Source organism: Sander lucioperca, chromosome 9 (assembly GCF_008315115.2).
Source record: "Sander lucioperca isolate FBNREF2018 chromosome 9, SLUC_FBN_1.2, whole genome shotgun sequence".
In the NCBI taxonomy this organism is placed as follows: domain Eukaryota; kingdom Metazoa; phylum Chordata; class Actinopteri; order Perciformes; family Percidae; genus Sander; species Sander lucioperca.
In genome coordinates this window covers 13,520,617-13,535,616 of record NC_050181.1, presented here as the reverse complement: position 1 = coordinate 13,535,616, position 15,000 = coordinate 13,520,617, and the positions used below count along the sequence as shown (strand labels likewise).

The 15,000-nt window shown below is 42.5% G+C and overlaps 1 protein-coding gene across 3 annotated transcripts in view; it reads right to left on the bottom strand.

Annotated features, from left to right (window-relative positions):
- Window positions 1–15,000, bottom strand: part of LOC116037268 (ephrin type-B receptor 1-B) — a 173,564-nt gene that overhangs the window by 90,318 nt on the left and 68,246 nt on the right. For all 3 annotated transcript variants that reach the window (XR_004101823.2, XM_031281087.2, XM_031281088.2), the window contains exon 3: window positions 11,396–12,077. Coding sequence is in view for 2 of the 3 variants with exons in the window: in XM_031281087.2 (XP_031136947.1) it covers window positions 11,396–12,077 (682 nt within the window). In the remaining variant the exon portion in view is untranslated. The remainder of the gene's footprint in view (window positions 1–11,395; window positions 12,078–15,000) is intronic.

Below are 15,000 nucleotides of genomic sequence, written 5' to 3'. Positions count from 1 at the left end.
GCCAACCACAGTAGTCAGTAATGTAAAGGTCAGTTTATAGGGAAGTAAGACAGAAAGATAGGTATGGAGTGAAAAGAAGAGAGAGGCAGTGAGATTGTGAAATTGACTGAGTGTATGAGCATGTGTGCCTTTGTGTCCTTATCACTCTGTGTTTGGTTCATTCCCCAAAGGGTCTTATTATGCTTCGCGCTGGCTCCAACACAAAGGCAGCGTCTCTGTATCTTAGCCCATCCAGCTCCCCCAGAGAACATTCTAGACACAGCAAATCCATTTGTTTGTCAGCTTCTGCCTCTATTCGGACTTGGACTAATCAGATACCATTCTCTTTGAGAAGCATACCACTGTGAAGTCTGGCCTAGCACTACAGTAACGCTGGCCAAGCCCTAAGATAGTATCTCTGGTCTTTGAGAGAGGAGTTTTTGTATCGGTAAGCACTGTGCATGGACATCATAAAACAATGCTATAGGGTAAGTTATTAAGGGATCTCTCAGTGCATCAAATAATGATCTGTCTAATTATAAGGTCCTTACTTTTAGAAAATATCTTCCATATTATCTATCAATTACAGATATGCCTAAGTAAGTTGTTGGCCCTTAAATTGGTTGAGGAGTATTAGGATGTAGTACCACAAGGAATGTAACATCCTGTTTTTAAAAGTAGCCATAAAATCCAAGCCCAGGAGTACAACACAGATGGAAACCGAGGGCAGATTACATATCTTGTGCACAGAATCAATTGCTTTTAAAGAATGAGAGTGACACTCCTGAATACAGAAGACACACTGCGCCAGTTGCGATACAAGTATAAGGAATGGTAGAATAATCCATATCTATTCATTGCATGGTCACACAAGTAGCCTCATTTCTATTGTGGGTACTATTCCATGTCTGTGAACACTGAAAGTCTTCTCTCGAGCAGAAGAGAACAAGAAGAAAATTTATGCCAAAGATAAAGGCTATCAACTTTAAAACAGTAGGTAGCAAAATCCGCCAGTCATCAGATTTCATGTATTGCTTGAATTGTGTTTCACATGATTCAAGCAACTGGAGCAATGTGCAAAGGTTGAGCACAAAACATGAATTGAATTGAGTCTGTTATATTCTGCTGTTTTAAGTAATGAGGACTGGAATGCCATGATTGCTTGAAATGCAGATAGAAAGAGCTGTAAAAATAATAAGTCTCATCTTCCATTTTTCACTATCATATTATGTCTTAATGAAGTTCAGTAAAATATGGTGCACAATAGATGCAATCAATCAAACCTCGTAACTAAAGATACCGTCCACTGCAACACGTAGGCAGCAAGTCAACCTGTTGACCCAGACTCTGTTCCCACTCAGCACACAGTGGAAGTATGATGGGTTTTCATTACGAAATGCAAAAATTAGACTGTCTGAGAGGTTAGCAGGCTTGATTAGACTCCATAAAACCACACTCACTTTGAAGATTTCATTAAAGTCGGGTTGCCCCAGCGTATGAGGATACGCTAAGCTCTCACCTCATCTTTACTGCACGCACACACACACACACACACACACACACACACACACACACACACACACATATATAAATAAACAGGGACACACATGCATATGAAGAGTCACCCAGATCTGACTACAAGCCTGACTATGCTAATTCCAGTTTGGAAAAAAAGCTGCAGCCCCCCAGCCAGTGTGGGAACTCAGTAAACAAATAGAGCACAAAGCCCAAAGTGGTCAAAGAGAGGATTACCAAGTCGCTCTCTTTCTCTTTTGCCTTTTTTCACACACACACACACACACACACACACACACACACACACACACACACACACACACACATACATATATAGATAGACACACACTCCTCCTCTCCCCTATCTTGCTTTCAAAATTCAATATTCACGCAATGTCTTCTCCAGTGGGTGTTTTCGGAAGACAGCCATAGCAGGGGGTCCTTGGTATGAGAAGTGAAAACAAAAGCCAAGATCAATAATTTGTCACAGAGCTGGGTCTGCCAGATTGAGTCAGACTGTCAGTCTGAAAAGAGACGTTTCTTCCAGTTTTTGCAGAACCACATGCCCTGATCCCGGAAAGTACAGGCTGTGTTTACTGTCAACTTAAACATTTAATTAAATGCGCACAATGACAAAGTGAGATACGGATTATGGGAGTCGTCTAATTGCCGTATAATTGCATATTGTGAAGGTTTTGAGGTTCTGTTTGATATGACCTGCCCAGTTATAGGGAGCCAAGTTGGTTTAGGATAATGCATGGTGTCATAACAGATTACACTTAATTATTAGACATAATTCTTCACATATGTTTAATCAGGGATACTTAGCGAGCACATAAAGTGGAACTGTAATGCTGTTTGCTTCAAGTGTGCGTCAATTATAGCAAACATGATTAGGTTATGAAATTGGACATGCAAAGTTTAGCTTGGGGTGATGGAAAGTGTGTGTGTGTGTGTGTGTGTGTGTGTGTGTGTGTGTGTGTGTGTGTGTGTGCGTGTGTGTGTGTGTGTGTGTGTGTCTCCAGCAAAAGAGAACAAATATCTTACAAGCCCTGACCCAAAGTCCGGAGATTTTGAGCTTTGAATTGATTTCAAGCACTCATGCGGAGTGACAGAATCAACACAAAGCATGGAAGAAATGCACTTTTGGCTTAAAGGATTGGCTTATCGCAAAACCCAATCTTACCATGCTGACTGTACTGTATGCTGAGCAAGTTCAATCAGTCCATCTATAGACTGTGAAACCTCAACTACCAAAGGCTTGTACCTTGGGAGACTCCAGGAACCAGCCTATGAGATGACAAACTCACACTCTTCATCAGTTGAATTGTGTACCGTTAACACTAAAAGGTCCATTTACCTAAAAGTACAAACTTTCTACCCAAGAAATCAAATGGACCAAAACTATTTTTTGCAATTCTGCATGTAAGGAAATTTTTTTTCTTTTTTTTCACTCTGATGCTTTAATCTACTCCAGTAATAGAAAATGGGTACTTTGTTCCAGCCTGACACGCCGCCAACTTTTTCTTGGTAGCTTTGTCGTCTATTCTCACTGCATGTGGGATGAACAGAGCTATATTGGCCCTACTATAATTGCAATTCAATTCTAATTAGATTGTCAGTCCACAAGTTCCACAACATAACCTTGACTAATCCACATCTATCATCCTGCTGCTGATAACCTCCAGGAAGGAATGAGACAATTTCCTAGAAGTGAAATGTGTCCCTCTGCCGTCAACCCAAACAGCCCTGGCCGTGTTATATTAGCCGAACAGTGTTGATGGACAGTGATGAGGCACAGGGAGAATCAACAAATGAGGAGCGATGGAGAAGGGGCTGTTTGTACTTTCTCAACCAGCGGGGTCTGTGGAGAGGCTCCCCACGTCTCCTCATTACTGCCTGCCGGAGCATACTCCAGAGGGGAAAGAGGAAAGAAGAAAGTAGAGGTGAGTAGCGGGGGAAGAAAAGTACAAGGAGAGTGAAGACAGTTTTAACACGGAGATAGAAACTGACACTTTTCCACAACATCATTGAAAATGTCTTTGTTAGGCTCCTGGGTAGCTCATCTTGTAGAGCGCGCGCACATATATAGAGGTGTACTCCTCGATGCAGCGGCCACGGGTTCAACTCCGACCTGCGGCCCTTTGCTGCATGTCATTCCCCCTCTCTCTCTCTCCCCCTTCATGTCTTCAGCTGTCCAATAGAAATAAAGGCCTAAAATTCTGTCTTTGTTGTTTTCTTAAATGTGCAATCATAACTTAAAAGCATAAGGTAAAGGGGATTTGATTGATGGGGGTCATGGTTAGGGTGAGGGGGGCCCCTTGTAGCGCTGGGCTTTTGTGTTTTGCCAGAGAGGGTGACATTGGCAAATTAAGCGGAGACCAAGCCATCTGCTGAATGTTAGAGGTCCTTTGTCTCCCTGTGTCCCGCACTGGCCTCAACACCCAGTGTCCATCACTGAGAGGAGAGGAGAGGAGAGGAGAGGAGAGGAGAGGAGAGGAGAGGAGAGGAGAGGAGAGGAGAGGAGAGGAGAACTGAAAAGGATTTGGCGAAAAAGATTGAAAAAGTTCCTGTGCAGCAGCTAAGGGAAAGACCAAGTGAGAGATGACAATGAAATGCTTAGAAAAAAAGCCCAGTGACCAAATACATGGCCTGTAAGGGACTGAAGGTTATAGAATCAGACAAAAAAGAAACGACTGAAAGGAGAGAAAGAGAGAGTGAAAAATAATAGGAGTAGAAGTATGTGTCTCTCCATGGTGGATAAGAACAGCTCTGTGTGTGGTGGGTATTTCCATTATGTGTGAACAAAATCCCTGGGTTCCCCTGGCATTATTAGGGACTGACTCTGCCGTTGCAGTAAGAGCAGCGCATCTGTGTTTGGGGTCATTACAAACATTCTATTTGGGCCTTAAATTCAAAGATTCTTTGTTTGGGTCACACTCTTTCACCACTGCTCTCTGCCATCCCCCTATTCAGCCTATTGAGAGCCATGGAAACAAGAAGTCTTTTACTCTCTGCTCTTTCTTACAGCTTTTCTCCTAGTTTCCTCCCACTACTACTAGGACTAATAGGACCAGGACGTGTCAGACGCTTACTTAATTGTGCTTCAAGGTGACTTAGTAGATGTTGGTGTGTGTGTGTGTGTGTGTGTGTGTGTGTGTGTGTGTGTGTGTGTGTGTGTGTGTGTGTGTGTGTGCGTGTGTGTGTGTGTGTGTGTGTGTGTGTGTGTGTGTGTGTGCTGTGCTGTGCTGTGCTGTGCTGTGCTGGTGAGTACACATGGATGCTTCTCTGCAAATGAAGTAAATGTCTGTGGAACGGAAGTAGACAAGGCCAAATGGGCTGGAATTGGCTCTAATAGCTTACCGGGCCTTTGTGGGTCCTGTCTGCCAGATCCTTTACACTCAGATAAGACAAATAAAAAAGTAATCAAAGCGTTACTGAAGCGAAAAACTGTAAAACCAAACGTTTAAAGTAAATAGCTTCCAAAGCCAAATTTGAATACTTTATGTGTTTCAGATATAATTTGAAAGAATTATTTTCTTCTTCACTTAGACTCTCTAGTCTAATCTCTTTAATACAGAGAAATAAGCCAGCAGGTAGGTATCCATGACAATTTACTCTATAGGGGTGCATAGTGGGGTTCCAGGCTATGGTTAATAATGTGCCTCAAACACTACATTTTAAAAATGCACACATGGAAGAACTCACACTTTTTCTGAGCGCATGCCAGATGTGTGTTGTGTATCTGGAGCAGTGTGCGTGTGTGCTCGCGCCCCATGATGGTAGCCATTAGACAGGAGTAAGGCAGCCATGATGAATCGGCACTTAGCCCAGGGAAGCGCACTTGCTCAATGGGCTGTGAATCTCCCGCTGCCACTGTCAGCCTGCAGAATGTTAAATAAAGTTATTTGAATATTTGTAATATTAATGTGCCAGCGTGTCAAAAGCCCGCTGAAGCCTAACGGTAAGAGAAACTATGAGAAGATTTATATTAGGACCGCTCCGGTGAGGAATTACGTAAATGCCCAACTAAATAAATAGATCATCATGAATAGTGCATTAGATTTCAAGAGTTCCACAATTAAGTTACCAGAAAATATTATGAATAATAATTTTAGTCATTATGTTTCTTATCGTCCTATTTCACTTGCATATACATATTTGCAACAACAAAAATGCCTGAAACAATGGTCCCTCCCTTACAATGCTTTTTCTATCCTCTGTCCCCATCCCAGTCTCCAAGTCCATGCGATGGCAAAGACTCTGAGCAGCTATGTGCTTTGCATAGGAATGGCCCACTGAGGTTAAAAAACGAGAAGCAATAAGCTTTGAGCATGGTTAACCAATTACAAAAGAAGACAAAATATAGTAAAGGGGCCTTATAAAATAAGACAGCTTTATAGACTAGCAGCAGGCATTTATCAGCTCATAGAAAATTTGGTTCCACACAGGAAAAAGTGTTAACAGCACAATGAAGAACAGGCAGTGCACAGTTTTGAATTGCTCTTCATAGTATGGCATTTAGCCCTGTTTACTCTGAAGCAATTTATGCCACATAACTCACTTTTAAGAGTTTAAACGTCAGAATAATTACTTTACCAGGGAGTTTTAATCACTCCACATATGAGAACACAAGGAACATTAAAATGATTAAATATCAGATTATTTAAAAAAACACACACACACACACACACACACACACACACACACACACACACACACAGAGACGGATGTGAAGCAAATCCTAATCAAGGTGATTCTGTCAATCGCTGGAGACCACGAAAACGACCATGTTCAGTAAAACCATCAAATCAGGCTTTGTTAGACACTGGACACACACGCACAAGACAAGCTTTGCGTTGGTGGAGGTAGTGGGGTGCTATTTGGAGTGTCTCTGCTCGATTTAACAGGGAGGTGATAAAATATTTAGCAGATTGCTTACATAGCCAAGGGGGAGAGAGAGGGAGAAAGGGAGAAAGAGGGAGAGAAAGAGAGCAAGAGAGAGAGGGGGATACCCAAATGGCTTGTGTGGGAGCTGGGGAGCTCGTAATGAGGATGGCATGCTGGCATCATCGTTACAGAGCACAACAACTCGACATGGTCTCTCTGCCCAGCTGACAAAACACACACACACACACACACACACACACACACACACACACACACACACACACACACACACACACACCACGCTACCTGTCACTAATTAAAACATATAGATTAGAGAAAGTGCAATCAGGTACAGGGAGGTTTACACACACAAAGTTGCAATTAGGGTAGTTTTCTCTGTCATTACAAATGACTTGCATAGTTGAACAAGTAAAAAAAAAAATATTGATCACTTAAAAACAACATTTGTAATGTTTCACAGCATTTGTTTTTCACTATGCAGAAACAAACATCAAAAATTATAGATTTGTGCAAGATTGACACCTTTCTGTGACTGACACAGCAACTGTTTGCTGTTTTATGCCATGTACAGTAGTAGATGGTAGACCATGTGTGTTAGTTATGTGAAAATGTTAATATACATTACACACAGTGTTGTCCTTAGCCAGTTTGATATCAAGTAAGACTTATTATTTTGTCATTAACTGGGTTAAGCCAGTCAAATTAATGTTAATTTATAATGTTTACGGTCTCACCCCAACCATTCACAAATAGCCTACACCGAACGGACAATTTTCACATATTCAACAGAGCGGGTGTTGTAGTAGGCGGACATTTGTGTCTACACTTTATTTTCCCTTCAATATATTCAGACAATATTGTAAAACAATATCAGATTAGCATAGCTCAAAACAAGCCATTTCTTTAGATTTTTTGATTTCCCACTGTGCTTTTAAGCACCACTGTGCCTTCCCTTTTCTATGTAACACCTTTCCTTCTCATATTGCTCTCAATAAGGGAAATCATTTCAGCGTGCATATTCTTTAAGTTCCTGTTCCTGTTACTTAATCTCTAATGGGCAATTACGTCAGACCCAATGCTGAGGCCATGTTATTGCACCAACTCCCAACTGATTGGTTGCCCATCGTACTCAGCTTCCACAAGCACTTTAAGGTTAGATTTACTTGTTTAAATAATGGATCACAAGCCCATGAAAAGAGACTTTGTGGAAAATAAAATGTTGAGATTGCTCTTGTTGGAGAGGCCCTCTCAGTGGAAATGAGAGGGGTACAGACTCCATACAAGTCTCCTGAGAGTAAGCTTGTTATGAGAGATAGAAACGTCAACATCATCTGTTTCTCTCCTGTCGATCTCTTTGTCTTTCTCGTGTGTGTGTGTGTGTGTGTGTGTGTGTGTGTGTGTGTGTGTTCTGAGACTTAAGGTCAACCTACACAACATTTACAGGTTTCTACTACTTTCTACTATAGCTACACACTAACAACTCCCTTCCTCTACATGCTGTTTTTTTTTTTTTTTTTATACCTCCCATAATGCTACATTTCCATCAGAGAGGGACATGTCAAACGTACAGTAACACAGCAGGAAGTCTACTTGCTGTGGGTACTTAGAGAAGGAAGTCAGGGGGATTGTGGGAATTAGTGGAAATATACATCTCCTCCTCTGTTCGAAGAGTCTTTATGGTGCAGTGCCTACTGTGTATGTGAACGTGCCTGTGTGTTTGTGGTGTTTACAGCAGTGCCAATGTCCCATACTAATACAAGCCACAGCAAGCTCCTACCAACACTCGGGAGTACCTTAGGCTCCAATTATTGTGCTGTGAGTGTGTGTAAGCTTTAGGAAAATAATGGGAGAAAAAAAGGAAATTCTGTGGAGAAAAGATGGACAATACATGGATCAGCATCACGTGAGTTTGCGGGACAAAAACTATTCATCCATTTAAGCCTGAAGGTGTGTTTGCATTAGAGGACAGGCAAGGTGTTTTGGCTAATTTGCTACAAAATTCCTGAACTGAACTGTACCTTTCATGTTTAACCTTCAAACTAAATGTTTCACATCCACTAATGATTAGCTCTGGAATATGGCCACTAAGTAAAACTAGTCTAAAGGGAGCCACACATAGTGAATCCAAAAACATTTGTTATAACAGTATATTTCATCATATAAGATTCTCCGTGGAAACAATCGGCTTTGTTACATAAAACTACATTTTATCGGAATTTAAAGGATACAATACATATTTTTAAGGTAATAGGCACAGACTCATTTAGAACAAGTTGGTTGAACAAGTCAGGAAAATTAGACTGCCGTCACATTGGTCAGTAGCCTGGGAAAACCCTAACAAACTTCCGGCAAATTTGAGATTTGCTCTGCAAGTCAGTCTGGCCAAAAGCCCATTCAAGCCCATTTCCAATTTTTCCAAATCGAGGCACCAATCACAACCGTTGAGGCGGGCTTTACACGATGACGACAGCGCAGAGACGGCAAGCAGCTTTTTGTTTACGTTCAACATGACGGCCACCGAAGCGCAGCAACCTGTTGATGCCGCTGTCGCTGCTACGTCACCCGGATCGTTGGTCTGATTGGTTTATGGACTATCCAATAGCGCCCAGAGGCATTTGAGCAGCGTCCGTTGGTGACGCCCCTTTAGAAATGAGCTGCGAATGAACCTTGCCCAGACCCACTCTCAGATACAACTGAGAAGGGTCTGGTGTCAACCAGGCTAATTGGTCAGGTGGTTGCTTGAATTATATATGGTTGCTTGAATTATATATTATAAACAAAAGTACGGGGCGCCTGGTAGAGCATGCGCCCATATACAAAGGCTTAGTCCTCGACGCAGCAGCCGGCTGCCTGCGGCCCTTTGTTGCATGTCGTTCCCCCTCTCTCTCCCCTTTCATGTCTAAAGCTGTCCTATCTAATAAAGGCTTAAAATGCCACACACAACAAAACAAAAAATGCAAGATAACTCATTTCAATTGTTTATTAAAAGTGTAAAATGCATTCTATTTGTCTCAGTATAGATCTTGTGTTTCCCCTTGTTCTCCTCTCTCTGTTCATGTTCTGTCTGTGTGTTGGCGTGGCCGTGGTCTCCCTTCATTCTCCTGGCTCCCGGCTCTGCTCATCATGCACACCTGTCTGCAATCAGCTCATCACCTGTGCCAGCCTGCTCACCTGCTTCTCGTCAGCTCATCAGCTTACAGTACTGTATATCTATCCCGGCTCTCCAACCACTCTTTGCCAGATTGTTGTTTCCTCCACAGTGGTAATTACACCAAGCCAACTTACTTATGTATCTCTTGTGATTTGTTATTTCTGTGTGTCTAACCGGTCTCTATTGTGTCCCTGGAACATCACCTGTCAGCCTGTCTCCTGCTTGTCTCTCTGCCTACCTGCCAGCATCTTCCTAGCTTCCAAGCTACCTCTGCCTGCTACGCTTTCCCTCATACCACACTAGCCCTGTCCCTATCTCCATTCTTCCTTGCTGCCACCGCATTTCCATTCCGTGCCATCAGCCCCTCATCCAGATCCTCCTCTCCAATAAAAACTCTTTTCTTACCACCACCCTCCTGTCCGTGTCCTGCGTTTTAGGTCCCTCCTGTGTTCATAACATCTTGTTTAGCTCAAAATGCTGTCACATTTTTATTTATCAGTTTGAAACTTTCTTTTTGACATGATGATGCTGTAGTTGTTTAGAATATCACACCGCTGGAATAAAGATTCACAGCAGGCAAACTAAAGTCTGCTATCTGTTTAGTTTGCACATAATGCACTGTTATGTTTTTCCGTAGGTGTGGGTTAGAATAAAAAGTTGCTTTTAAAATATGTAAATTAAATGCATCTTACACTGAAAGAAAAGATAAAAACCATACAAACAAATGTAAAATTAAATGAACTGTGAATAATGTAAAACACAGTTGTTATGAGATGGCAACGTTAGATGTGAAATGAAAACTTCCAGTAATGAGCTAACTAAAGGCACACTAACTTTTACCTTGTCATTTTCATTAGAAAGTCATTCCACCTTATGGCCAAGTACTCTGTGTGTGTGTGTGTGTGTGTGTGTGTGTGTGTGTGTGTGTGTGTGTGTGTGTGTGTGTGTGTGTGTGTTTGGGAGTGTACGTTAAAGTGTGGGTTTGTTTTGCTCAGGACGTAGAGCAATGCAGAAGGATACAGTTAACACAGTCACACACAGTGTGCTTTGTAGATATGTGGCACTCTCATATCTGTTTATTGATCAGAGCAGATGTGCGTCAATCAATCTTATCTGGGCTCCACACACTCTCCAGCTAACCTCCAGAGGCAGGCCAAACCAATACGGCGCCACACTGAGAGCCCAAAGCCACTCATATTATCATCAGACACCTTGAGCAAATTTTCTCTTTGTACGTGTGTGTGTGTGTGTGTGTGTGTGTGTGTGTGTGTGTGTGTGTGTGTGTGTGAATGAATAACAGGGTGCAGAGCGTAACGGTGCATTAGAGGACAGACAGAAAGAGAGTGACAGCTTGAACTGAAAACCCAGATTAACCCTGCCTTTATGTGTGCGCCATTACCTATTCCTTAGAACTTTGTCTTCCGCACTTCCTACTGAGGCAGAATGCAACCTCTCGCCATCTGTAAAGTAGGCTGCACAGAAGGCTGGCATTCGCTACAGATTAGGAATCATGGTAATGTGCCTTTCTAGTACGCCGGAGGTGGATGTGATCAAGGAAGAAGTGTGGCACACATCATGCTCAGCAAAACGCATGAAACACAATCAAATCAGCCATTCCAATGATGCGGAAAAGCTGGGATCCAAGATACGTTCACGCCTTGTTATATGCAAGCCTAAAATAGCACAAATTTATGTCACCTGACTTCAATGAAGTGATTTGTTCTATTATGTGTAGTAATACATTGTACGTAGGGGGGTTGCAAGTAGCAGACGTAACACTCTCAAATAACAACTATAGGATGACAATGACAAATATATCTAGTTCTACTTATTACTTACCTCGACATACGTTGCCATTGTCAGGTTCAAACCCAGCCTTGCATGTGCAGCTACCAATAGGAACCATCCACTCTCCGTCTCCATTGCAGTACAGCTTTATGGGGACATCTACTTCCTCTGAGTTGGGAATGCAGATACCTCTGGCGATTACGAGGGAGGTGCTCTCAGCCCCTGTCATGGTCTCTGGAAAGATTGCAAAGTTCTGGACGACACTTGGGCACTTTTTATAAAAGACCCTGACTGACAGCAGAGACATGCAGGCGCCATAGTCCTGAAAGGCCAGGTAGAAGCCATTTTTAGACAATGGGCCGAAACTCCGCACTTCTGTGTTGACCTTCATCAGGCGTCCGCCAAAGTCCACCTGCGAGAAGCTTTCATCTGCAGCAATGGTGTCCACCTTGAGATAAGGGGCCTCCATCCAGAAGGCGGTGCCTTTAGTGGCAATGACAGCGTCAGTCTCATAGTAATAGAGATTAAACGTCTCCTTGCATGAGCCAGGGACGTTGGGGATGGAGCTGCAGTCACGCACGGTGAATCGAATCTCCACATAGATGCGCTGTGCTCCACGCCGATCAATGAAGGTGGTGAGGAGCCAGTTGTTTTGACTGGGATCGAAGACATTACACACCTGGTAGGTCCTGATTGTGTTGAGGTTTTCATCATAACCACTCACCTCCTCCCACTGCAGAAAGAGAAGGAGAGAGAAGAGTGCACATGGTTGATTAGTAATCATCAGTGAAGAGGCTGTGGTGCTTTCTCCTTTTTCTGATAGAGAAGGCTAATATTGGCTGAGCCACAGAGAATTTGTACACATATTAGTAATCTCCCTAAGGCACTAAATTTGAGTCTACTTCCTGGATTAACAAAAGGAATCAGCTTGTCGAGCTGTGGGGCTTATTCATCCAATGAGAATACACAAATGTTTTTTTTTTTTTTTTTTATATGTGCAACAGCAAAATACTACCTTCTCTAAATACAGTCAACTGCTCTAGTATGTGTACTGCCACTGTATAAGCACAAACCCCGTAATTACTTTGGATGCACTGCTATTTGCCATCTATGCCGAGCGTGTCTAGGCACAGAGTTAATGCATTATTAAATATGGTGTATAACAAATTCTAGATTATGCACTATAGAATTGCAATTAGACAGACGGGGGCTACTACATGGCTGCCAAGAGCCAGTCTGATGGAGAGGCATTTGCCTGCAGACTGAACTGAAATGCACTATGGGCCATTTCTTGCAGGTGTGACCCAGAAAGTATGTTGGATGAGCATCAGAAGCCCCTTGGGTTATTAAACTCAGTGCACAAAATCATGATGAAAATGTGCCATTAACATTTGGCAGGAATCACTGGGCATCGGGAAGAGAAATTACTGAAATAAAAAGATTCTTGACTTGGAAGCTTGCTTTCAGATGAACATTTTTGAATAAATGTCCAGCTGCGCAAAAGCTGAAATTGGTAGAGGGTCTACTTACATTTAAAAGGTGATATTTTAATTTGTAAAGCTATTTTTATAATGTGTGTGTTATAGGCTGGCATACAGCTGCACAACAGTCACATAAAAACCACGCTGACTTGAAATGAATATTTTTGTGGAGTAAAGAGAGTGATTTGGAACAGTTTTGAAAATGTTCCTCTCAGATCATTTCCACTGTCTGGAAAAATAGCATTCTTTGTACTCCTATTTGAAGAAAAAGGTTGGCTCACTTATCCCCCCCCCCACCACCACCACCACCAATGATCCAAACAGCTGTAGGCCAGGAGGAGTTAATGAGGTCTATAGTGGAGTAAGGGGGCCTCCAGTCAGTTCATGTTTCTTGTGAGCATATATCTCCTGGTGATTTCTCCTTCTTCTGACCTTTAAAGCCCCAGCTGCTCAATCAGGCCTAATGGAGAGGAGAAGACATCAACTCTCCACACACAGCCCCAACAACCGTTCAAATGATGGAAAAGATTCCAAAATCTTCTTAGACGAGTCCATGAACTAATGTGAGACGAGATAGTGCCTTCGAATTTGGGGTTCAAAAATAAATACAAACAACTAAGATGAGAAACTATTTGGCCCAAGGAATACATGGCAATATCTGGAGAAAAACATTGGTTTGTGTCACGTGGGGGCAATGAGAGGGAGGGGGAAGAAGACACGTGGAGAACAGTGACACCGCTGACATGATAAACGAGTTTACAGAAATCTGAGGTGCAAATTAAAGCATTTTTTCACCACTGCTCCCTCGGTGCCCACTTCGCTGTACTCTTCTCCCCCCCTCTCCTCTCTTCCCCTTCTGCTCTCCTCTCTCGTCTCTGCTCTGTAATGACCATTCATCAGCATTACAGGAACCTGTCCCTTTCAGCACTGCCTGTTCATTAATACAGCCAGCCCTAGGCTCCTCTGCACCCGTCTGCTCAAGTCTAGGAGGGGGTCCTCACCACCCCTCGTCTAGCCAAATGACCACCATCTTTCACGCCAGCGAGAGAGGCCCGAGGCATCTCCGATAATGTCCGTCTGAAATCTGTCCAGAAATTCATTGGCTCATATAATAATGAACTGCAATTTATGGTATTTCCTCATCGCTAGATATTCGGTGTCATCATTGTGTCAAAGACAAAGAAAACTATTACAGGTGCATCAGTTACTTAGCAGAAATCAAACTTTGCGCCACATCCTTTCAGCGCTTTGTATTCATCTGCTGTTTACGCCTGTGTGCTTGTGTGCGTGCACTCAGAGATCGTGCTGTTTATAATTTGATGGTTTACCGACCACATATTGATTTTCTGGCTGTGTTTTGCTGCTGAAGAGCTTGAGGCTACATACCACATTTCTGCTTCTGTAGACCCAAAACATTTGATTACCCAGATTATTAACATTGGTATCAATCATTTAGCATCTTCTAACAACATTGAATGCATGTGACACATGCATTTAAGAAGCAAGGACACAGGTCTACGTAAGCAGCACATGCCCTGCAGTCACAAACTTTGCCTAGGCTTCCTATTTCTATTTCTTTGCTCTTCCGCAGACCTTTTACATCATTTAAATTAAATCTCTCTCCTGCACCACTCCATGACATCTCTCTGACCTTGCCAGAGAAGAGAGAGAAGGCATTTTCACCTGTCACCTCACTGGTAATGGAATTCCCTGGTCCTTGCATCTATTTTCTCTTCAGAATTTGTGTATAAAATAACACTGTTAGTCCTGCCTATATATATTTGGTCAATGAATTATGGATGTAAGCGCAGATGTATGTCCGAGGCATGTATCATTCATATCGGCTAAAGGTAAACAAGGCGTGATAGCGAAACTGTGCGATTCTCACGTTCCCAAGTCCTCTTTTTAACTACCCCACCACATGTTTTTCCTGCGGTAGATCTTCCATAAGTGCTGGTGATAAGAGATTATGCTCTCTGTGTGGCAGTCAGGTAAGAAACCACAGAGTGGTAAAGGATGTAGATTACATTTTGATGAAATTATGAGTTATGGCAAAAACAAAACGAATACAGTGGGCAGAAGCTTTAGACATTGGAGAGTGTTTTATGTGCCTCAGCTTTCTCCCAATTAGTTTTACTGTACACATTTCTGCATCACTTTATCTTTATTTTACCA